General features: G+C 47.5%; 1 protein-coding gene across 2 annotated transcripts in view; it reads left to right on the forward strand.

The window, feature by feature from the left end:
• The window catches only part of TRIB3 (tribbles pseudokinase 3), a 24371-nt gene extending 20598 nt beyond the window's left edge, over positions 1-3773 (forward strand). For both annotated transcript variants that reach the window (XM_032295348.1, XM_032295349.1), the window contains exon 4: positions 2414-3773. In XM_032295348.1, the coding sequence (XP_032151239.1) occupies positions 2414-2906 (493 nt within the window). In that variant the 3' untranslated portion in view covers positions 2907-3773. The remainder of the gene's footprint in view (positions 1-2413) is intronic.
• The last annotated feature ends 6610 nt before the right edge of the window (positions 3774-10383 follow it).

The raw sequence follows: 10383 nt of genomic DNA on the forward strand, positions 1-10383 counted from the left end.
AAGCATATAAATATCCTGTTTTTCCTCAACTTTCACCCACTAATTTTAGCAGCCATCCATCTTGCCTGTAGCAGTTATTACTGTGGTGCTTGCCGAAGGCTAATTTTCTTTTCTTTTAAGACAGTCTCGCCCTGTTGCCCAGGTTGGAGTGCAGTGGCATGATCTTGACGCAGTGCAACCTCTGCCTCCTGGGTTCTTGTGATTCTCCTGACTCAGCCTCTTGAGTAGCTGGGATTACAGGGACACACCACCACACTTGGCTAATTTTTGTATTTTTAATAGAGATGGGGTTTTGCCATGTTGGCCAGGCTGGTCTTGAACTCCTGACCTCAAGTGCTCTGCCTGTACTGGCCCGAAGTGCTGAGATTATAGATGTGGGCCTCCACGCCTAGCCCCAAAGGCTGATTTTCTATTAATATTTCCTTCTACATTTTATAGTAAAAGAAGCATGCCTTTTTTAAAGAAGTCAAATTTATGATTTTTAAGCTAATGCATAACTTCAAACATATTTTAAGTTCAGAGTAGATACAACTACCCCAGACCTTCTGGAAGAGAGAACGTGCTTCTTGCTCTTTTCAAGAAATCATCTGATGGCTCACACCTGTAATCCCAGTGATTTGGGAGGCCAAAGCAGGAGGATTGCTTGAACACCATAGTTCGAGGCTAGCCTAGGCAACATAGTGAAACCCCATCTGCACAAAAATTTAGAAAAATTAGCCAGGGGTGCTGGTGCACACCTGTGATCCTAGCTACTTGGGAGGCTGAGCCCAGACGTTTGAGGTTGCAGTGAGCTAGGATTGCACCACTGTACTCCAGCCTGGGTGACAGAGTGAGACCCTGTCTCTAAAGAAGAAAAGAAAAAATCACAGGAGAATCATCGGTAGAAGAGGTACCATGAGTTAGATAGACCTGTGTTTAAATCCTGGGTTCTGCTTCTTACCAGCTTTTTGGCCCTGAGCAATGACTTCAACTGCCTGAGCTTTTGTTTCTTCATCTGTAAAATAGGCCAATAATGCTGACACTCCTCATCCCTCAATACTGTGATTCATAGGATTGGTCAGTATTTGTGAAATGCCAATGGACACCCAGGAAGTGGTGCTATAAAGAAGAAATTAATAGCAGTGGTAACAGAATGATTACTATTAAAGTCATCTTAGAGTGCTCTGTGGGAGTTGTTTAAAACAGAAATTGCAAATGGCAGGATACACTTTTTTTTTTTTTTTTTTTTTTTGAGACAGGTTCTTACTCTGTCCCCCAGGCTAGAGTGCAGTGGAGCTAACACAGTTCACTACAACCTCCACCTCCTGGGCTCAAGTGATATCCTCCTGCCTCAGCCTCCCAAGTAGCTGGGACTACAGGTGCGAGTCACCACACCTGGCTAATTTTTGTATTTTTTGTAGAGTTAGGGTTTCACCATGTTGCCCAGGCTGGTCTTGAACTCCTGAACTCAAGTGATCCACCTGCCTCGGCCTCTCAAAGTGCTAGGATCACAGGCGTGAGCTACCACGCCCAGCCTTACACACACTTTCTTTTTGCCCTGCTCACCTGTTTGTGTTTTTTATTGAAACTGGTTGCCAATATTTTTTAAATGGGGACTTTTTCATTAAAATAGGATTCCTGATTTCCCTTGGGGAAAAGAATGGGAACATGGGGCCATCTTGAAAACTATGAGAGTGGGTCACAGCACTGGCTCTAGGTATCTGCGAATCAGGGTTCCCATCCCAGGCTGATGCTCTAGAGCTGTAAAATGGTGTCTTCCTTGCGGGTTGTAGCCTGGATAGCATGACATAAGCCAGGTAATAAGCTGGGCCAAGGGCGAAGAACACAGCGGACACTTGATAAACCCTAGAATGTGTTGTTAGTGGTGCCCTTTTTAGGTGCAGGGCTTGCGCTGAAATGTCTGGCACACTTCCTGTTTCTTTCATTTTATACCTGCCTGTACCCTAAGTTTGCATGTGGTTTAAGAGAGGCTTAACTCTCTTAGCCCCATCAGTCCCTTTCCCAAGGGACTGTTGAGAAATTTATTCCGTTCAGAATGTTAGTTTAAATTTAATTGCTCTGTGGCCTTAAATGACTTAACCTCGGCCGGGCGTGGTGGCTCATGCCTGTAATCCAAGCACTTTGGAGGCCAAGGCGGGCGGATCACCTGAGGTCAGGAGTTCAAGACCAGCCTGACCAACATGGTGAAACCCCGTCTTTAAAAAAAAAAAGAAAAAGAAAAAGAAAAAAAAAATGACTTAACCTCTCTGAGCCTGGGTTTAGTTTTCTGTAAAACAGGATCAGACATCAAAGGACTGGCTTGTGTCTGTCAAAGACCAGCAGGCACTTGAAAGTGGGTGCCACTAAGGTGATAGTATGGGGTGGTGGCATGGGGGCTCTGGGTAGGGCCCTTATGTTTCTCCCCATGTCCCAGGAAGAAGCTGGTGCTGGAGAACCTGGAGGACACCTGTGTGCTGACCGGGCCGGATGATTCCCTGTGGGATAAGAACGCATGCCCAGCCTATGTGGGACCTGAAATACTCAGCTCACGGGCCTCATACTCAGGCAAAGCAGCGGATGTCTGGAGCCTGGGCGTGGCACTCTTCACCATGCTGGCCGGCCACTACCCTTTCCAGGACTCAGAGCCTGTCCTGCTCTTTGGCAAGATCCGTCGTGGGGCCTACGCCTTGCCTGCAGGCCTCTCAGCCCCTGCCCGCTGTCTGGTTCGCTGCCTCCTTCGTCGGGAGCCAGCTGAGCGGCTTACAGCCACAAGCATCCTCCTGCACCCCTGGCTGCGGGAGGACCCGATCCCCTCAGCCCCAACCCGATCCCATCTCTGGGAGGCTGATCAGGTGGTCCCTGATGGACCAGAGCTGGATGAAGCCAAGGAAGAAGAGGAAAACAGAGAACTGGTTCTGTATGGCTAGGGCCACCCAACTACATGCTCAGCTCCCAAAAGTGGATTGAGTTTGGGGTGGCTCCAAGCTTTCTCCTGTCTCTGAACTGAGCCAAACCTTCAGTGCCTTCCAGAAGGGAGAAAGGCAGAAGCCTGCGTGGAGTGTGCTGTGTACACACCTGCTTTGTTCCACACACATGCAATTCCTGCTTGGATGCTTATCAAGTGCCAAGCCCTGTTCTAGGTGCTGGGAACACAGCAGTGAGCACAGGAGACAATACTCCCTGCTCACAGAGATGACAAACTGGCATTCTTGAGCTGACAACACTTTTCTATGGCCATCGGTCACTGTCTACACTGGGTACACTTTGTGCCAGTGTCAGCCTCCACTGGTGCTGGTGTTCAGGCACCTCTGTACAAGGACAATCCGTTTCACAAACAAACCAGCTGCCTTTATATCTTGTACCTTTTCAGAGAAAGGGAGGTATCCCTGTGCCAAAGGCTCCAGGCCGCTCCCCTGAAATTCAGGACCCAAGCCCAGCTCACTCTGGGACCTGTGTTCCCAGCATCTCTGTCCTCTTGATCAAGAGATTCTCTTTCCAGGCCCAAGCCCAGGATTTGGGCCAGAGATAAGAATCCAAACTATGAGGCTAGTTCTTGTCTAACTCAAGAATGTTCTGGAATGAGGGTCCAGGCCTGTCAACCACAGGGCTTCTGACCTGAGCACCAAGGTTGAGGGACAGGATTTGGCAGGGTCTGTCCTGTGGCCACCTGGAAAGTCCCAGGTGGGACTGTTCTGGGAACAGTTGGGGCCCACAATCCCAGGTCGATACTCTAGGTTTTGGATACCATGAGTATGTATTTTCACCTGTGCCTAATAAAGGAGAATTATGAAATACTATTTATCTAGGCGATTTCTTCCATCCTTTCCAACCATCTTTTATCAGTTTTCATTGCCTTCAAAACTGGCCCTCATGGTGAAAAGCCGTGGACTTGTGTCTCAACCTCGGCCGAGTGGTTTGTGAGAACAGATTACCTGGAGCCCAGCAGGTTTTCCTGCACTCCCTCTGTTTCTTCTGGCAGCAGCGGTGTCTCTATTAGGGTACTTTCTGAGTCAAAATGGCTTCAACGAGATGGAAATATGTTTCACAGAAAGCGAGAAGTCAGTGGATAGGGTGGGCTTCAGTGCTGGTCCCTTCAACTCCAGGCTGCGTGCAGGACCCCGGCTTTCCAGGCTCCTTCTGTCTCTTGGCTGTATTGTCCCTCAAGACTGCTGGCACAATGGCTACAGCAGGTGTCGCATTAGAGAGGTCCGTGGCCACAGGAAGAAGGCAGGGGCATTGTACTACCTGGGAACTCAGAACTCTGGAGTCAGGCTGCCCAGAATTAAATCCTGGCTCCAGCACTCAATAGCTGTTTGACCCTTGGCAAGTTTCTTAATCACTCTGTGCCTCAGATTTTTCATCTGTACCATGGGGGACAATAATAGTACCTAATTTATGAGAACCTGAGTGAGTACTCTGTGTAAAGCATTTAGAACAAGCAGCCCCTGGCATAATGAGCCGGCAATAAAAGTTGCTCCCGCATCTCTTTGTTGGGATGGAGGAAGCTTTCCCAGAAGCGCTTCTGACCGACCTTCCCACACATCTTATTGGTCAGAACTGCATCACGTGCCCATGTCTGACCAATCACCAGCTTACATTCGTGGAGCACGTGCGTACATTAACCGCGGCAATCGTCGAACTGTAGGTGGAGCTCGTGCGTCATATAGCAGGGGGAGTGACTCCTGAGCAAAACCAGGTTCAGAGAGGGAGGGGATCGTGGGGAAAATAATGTGCAGAAGTGAGGAGGCTCAGCCAACAACCTGCTAACTGCAGATACTCGAGAGAGGTAACCCTAGATCATCTGACGCCAGGCGACCGACCCTCCAGCTGACTGCCGATGCAGAAATCAGCCAGGCTGACCCACACTAGAATTGCCCAGTGACCCTCAAGGTCATGAGCTAATTGAGCTAAATAAAACCACTGTGGATTTTTTATTTTGTTGTTTGTTTGTTTTGAGGCAGAGTCTTGCTGTGTCACTCAGGCTGGAGAACAGTGGCGCAATCTCCGCTCACTGCAACCTCCGCCTCCCAAGTTAAAACGATTCTTCTGCCTCAGCCTCCTGAGTAGCTGGGATTACAGGCAGGCGCCACTATGCCCGGCTAATTTTTTTTTTTTTTTTTTTTTTGGGACGTAGGTTCTCTCTTCTTACCCAGGCTGGAGTGCAATGGCACGATCTCGGCTCACCGCAACCTCCGCCTCCTGGGTTCAGGCAATTCTCCTGCCTCAGCCTCCCGAGTAGCTGGGACTACAGGCGTGCGCCACCATGCCCAGCTAATTTTTGTATTTTTAGTAGAGACGGGGTTTCACCATGTTGACCAGGATGGTCTCGATCTCTTGACCTCGTGATCCACCCGCCTCGGCCTCCCAAAGTGCTGGGATTACAGGCTTGAGCCACCGTGCCCGGCTGCCCGGCTAATTTTTATGTTTTTAGTGTAGGCGGGGTTTCACCATGTTGGCCAGGCTGGTCTCAAACTCCTGACCTCAGGTGATCTGTCTACCTCGGCCTCCCAAAGTGCTGGGATTACAGGCGTGAGCCACTGTGCCTGGCCAATCATTGTGGTTTTAAGCCACTAATTTGAGGCTATTTTGTTTTACACTGAAAGCTAACTGATGCAGACATGGACAAGTCAGTCTCATCTCTGTGCACCCAGCATTGCCCAGAACAGAGCCTAGTTGTATCTAGGGTCTCATGGGGCAGCCCCTGACCTCTACCTTGCCCCTCCCAGCTTCCAACAGACCCTGTCCCAGCTCCCTCCAAGTTGAAAGTTGGCCTGATACCTACTAGTGGAGCAAGAGGAACGGAAGGGCTGCCAAGGGCAGGTACCGTGCCAACACTTTACTCCATTACACAGAGACTTATTTATGCCTCACAACAATTCAGTGAGGTAGATGCTTCTGTCATTTTACAGGTAATACAAATGAGCTTTGGAGAGAGTAGAAGACTCATCCAAGACCTCACAACAGAGAAAAAGACTCATCTGGTTTTGCCTTGAAGCAGAACTTTTGACAAGGCTGCACAGATGCAGCCACATGAAAATTGCCCATTAAAAAATGTAATATCAGCGGGCGTGGTGGCTCATGCCTGTCATCCCAGCACTTTGGGAGGCCGAGGCTGGCAGATCACTTGAGGTCAGGAGTTCAAGACCAGTCTGGTCAACACGGTGAAACCCCATCTCTACTAAAAATACCAAAAATAGCTGGGCGTGGTGGTGTGCGCCTATAATCCCAGCTACTTGGGAAGCTGAGGCAGAAAAATCACTTGAACCCAGAAGGGGAGATTGCAGTGAGCCAAGATTGCACCACTGCACTCCAGCCTGAGCGACAAAGCAAGATTCTTTCTCAAAATAATAATAATAATAAAATGTAATATCCACTCATCAAATAGTGGATGTCACCACACCCTGACCCTAATTAGTGAGGACTTTTGTGTTCTATTTGTCTTCATTTAATCATCATTGTATATGAATTTTACACTATCAAATTAGTACAGGTATATTACTGAAAGGGAAGGACTGTTAGAAATTTACCTGAGGATTATCTCTGCCACTGGGGGCTGAACACAAAAGATCCTATTGTGACCTGCCAGATTATTCATTCATTTAGCAATTCAGCAATCACCGCTGAATGTCTACTACAGCCCAGGCACCATGTAAGACATATGTGCCCCTGCCCTCAAGGGTTCACAGCCTAATAGAAGAGACAGATGTTAAACAGATAACCATGCAAATGACATAATTATATTTGTGGAAGTTCGTTGTGGCAAAGACAGGCATCCCAATATTTCAGGTGCTCCCCTACATTTTCTAGCTTCCCTTACAGTCACATGACTAGTTCTGACCAATGTGCTGTGTGTAGGAGTAACAGGCTGAAGCAATGGAGAGCTGGTGAGTCTCATCCCTCTCTTCCCCTGCCACAGTCACTTTGGAGCCACGAGTTCCCTTAGCTACAAGCTAGAGGAGAACCACCAGATCCACCCTGGATTTCATTGAGCAAGAAATTAAGCTTCTTGTGCTGTCTTTCAGATTTGGACTTTGTCTGGTAGATAGTGTTAATTCCCATGACTAAGGAAAACTTGCCACCAGAGAAGGGAGGAAAAATATTCTCCACCATTAATGAGGTCATGTCAGTCTGCTGCATTACAAACCCCAAACAGTGGTTTATGATTCTCCGGGTTGGCAATTTGGGTTGGATTCAGCTGGGTCACTCCTGCAGCTGAAGGCAGCAAGCAGCTCAAATGTCTACTTTTGCAGGAAGGTTTTTCTCTGCTCCACGTGGCCTCAGCCTCCAATAAGCATAGTCCACTCCTTCCTATGGTGGTCTCAGGGTTTCAGAAAGCAACAAGAGAGGACAAACTCCAATGTTCAAACTGCACTAGTGTCAAAGCATTTCAAATAGCATGTCAAATTCCATGTCAAATTCAGGATGCAGGCAAATAGATTATTTCTCTTTATGGGAGATGGAAATAATGTGCGGTCTTGTTTTTCAATATACAGTGGTCCACTTATCCGATGGGATACATTCCAAGACCCCCAGTAGATGCCTGAAACCACAGATAGTACGGAATCCTGTATATATCATGTTTTTTTCCTATCTATACATACCTACAATAAAGCCTAATTTGTAAATTAGGCACAGTAAGAATAAATAACAATAACAATAGAACAGTTATAACAGTATATTGTAATAAAAGTTATGTGAATGTGGTCTCTCCTATTGTACTGTACTCACCCTTCTTGTGATGATGGGAGATAATGAAATAGCTGCATAATGAGATGAAGGCAAATGAATGACATGGGCATTGTGATCTAGTGTTAGGCTACTACTGATCTGCATTTTAAACAAGCACCCCAGGGATGGATGATACTTCAGGAGAATCATCTCCTTCAGGTGATCCAACATCATGAAGCCGTGACAGTGTCCATGGTTGGATGTCAGGAGCAAATGATGTTGATGATTAATGGTGGTTAACGTCTACAACCTGGATACAGTGGACAAAGGGATGATTCACCTCCTAGGTGAAATAGTGCAGGATGGCGTGAGACTTCATCATGTGGTTGGCTGCAGGCAACTGAAACTGCAGAAGGTAAAACCACAGATCATGGGGGCAGGGGTGGGGAATTACTGTACAGCATGAGCTACCAAATAAGATGATCACTGTGCACCTAAAACTGTCCCTACAGGTTGTGTGCCCCTGGGAAAATTGCTTGGTGTCTCTGGATCCCCTCTCTTCCCCTTCTCTCTGCATGGCTAAGCCCTGCCCATCACTTGAGGCTGAACCTAAAGCTCTGCCTGACCGCTAAGCCCTCAGAACAGGGTTTCTTTTTCTTTTTTTTTTTTTTTAAAGACAGGGACTCACTCTGACACCCAGACTGGAGTACAGTGGTATGATCATAGCTTGCTTAAGCCTTGAACAACTGGGCTCAAGCTATCCCCCAACCTCAGTTTCCTGAGTAGCTAGGAGTACAATTGAGTACCACTACACCTGGCTAATTGTTTTTTTAAATGTTTTGTAGCGACAGGGGCCTCACTATGTTGCCCAGGCTGGTCTTGAATGCCTGGCCTTAAATAATCCTCTAGCCGTCTCCCAAAGCACTGGGGTTACAGGCAGGAGCCCCTACCCCCAACCAGATCATTTCTCAAATGTGATTGGGTGATCTGCATCCATCCCTGGGGTGCTTGTTTAAAATGCAGATCCCTGGACCCTCCCCCAACCGATTCAGTCAGAACATCTGGAGTTCCGCATCTTAACAAGCTCCCTAGGTGATGCTGCTGGGCCTCCAAGTTGGAGAACCTCTGTAGTTGAAGAAATCCAGACTCCTTGGGGACTCAAATCTTATTTCAGCTCTTCTTTGGATTAGTTTGACTTCAGCCTATGTGTAAAATGGGTACACATTTTACATGTCTGTGATGCCAGGATGCACTCACAGGGGAGAGAGGGCTTTACAAGAGGTCAGAATCTAAGCCACCACTACAGTTGTACCAGATCCACGGAGAAAGACAGCCAGGCCTCATTTCCTCATGGTTCTCTCTTCCCTTACCTAGCTTTATGGTTCTTCACAGCACTTAGCACCACCAGGCTGTGCATTTTTGAGTTTGAGTTTCATAAAGCCAGGGACTATGTTTTGTTTAGAACTGTCCCCCAGTTCCTAGAACAGTGCCTGGTACACACAGGTGCTCAATAAATGTTTGTGGAATGACTGAATGAAAGTTGTTCCTGCATAGATTCCACCTGCCTAGAGCAAAGCCAGGACACGGATTGGGATGAGCACATAGCATATGCCAGACATGGCTCTGAGTGCTTTACCTGCATCATCTCACTTCATATGTGACAGCCAAATGGCCCCCAGTGACTTTCACCAACTGGTATTCACGCCTTCGTATAGTTCCCTCCGACCCTGAGCTGGGCTGAGCAGTGTAAATGATATTGTAAAATGAGAAAGTATGACTTTTAAGGTTAGGTCATAAAATATGTTATGGCTTCTGCCTATAATCCCAGCACTTTGGGAAGCCAAGGAGGGTGGATCACTTGAGGTCAGGAGTTTGAGACCAACCTGGCCAACATAGTGAAACCTCAACTCTACTAAAAATACAAAAATTAACCAGGCGTGGTGGCGTGCACCTGTAGTTCCAGCTGCTGGTGGTGGTGGTGGGGGGGGGGGTGGTGTTGAGGCAGGAGAATCACTCCAACTGGGGAGGTGGAGGTTGCAGTGAGCCAAGGTTGCACCACTGCACTCCAGCCTGGGTGACAGAGTGAGACTCCATCTCAAAAAGGAAAAAAAAAAAGAAAAAAAAAAAAAAAAAAAAAAAAGAGTTTTCAAGCAAAAATTGAGCACATTTATCACCAGACAACTATCCCGATGGAGAATTCTAAAATAGCAGTTCTGAAACTTGGCTTCTCATTGCAAACACCAGAGAACTTAACAAAAATTCCTGACACCTGGCTCCTATCCTCAGCCATTCCGAATCAATTGACATGAGATGTGGCTTAAGCAACAGTTTTTTTCCCCACTTGGCAACATCCTTTTACAGAAGGCAAGCAACAAGATTTTTTAAAAGCTTCCCAGGCTTTGGTCAGGTGTAGTAGCTCATGCCTGTAATCCCAGCACTTTGGGAGGCCTAGGTGGGAGGATTGCCTAAGCTCAGGAGTTCGAGACCACCCTGGGCAACATAGTGAAATCCTGTCTCTACTAAGTACAAAAAATTAGCTGGCCATGGTGGCATGCACCTGTATTCCCAGCTAGTCGGGAGGCTGAGGCACGAGAATTGCTTGAGTCCCAGAGGCAGACGTTGCAGTGAGCCGAGATTTTGCCACTGCACTCCAGCTTGGGCTACAGAGTGATACTCTGTAGCGCCCCCCACCCCAAAAGAAAGCGTCCCCAGGCTATTCAAATGTACAAAATGTAC

The sequence above is a fragment of the Sapajus apella genome, unplaced genomic scaffold (genome assembly GCF_009761245.1).
Source record: "Sapajus apella isolate SASKATOON/1434 unplaced genomic scaffold, GSC_monkey_1.0 scaffold33, whole genome shotgun sequence".
Lineage (NCBI taxonomy): Eukaryota > Metazoa > Chordata > Mammalia > Primates > Cebidae > Sapajus > Sapajus apella.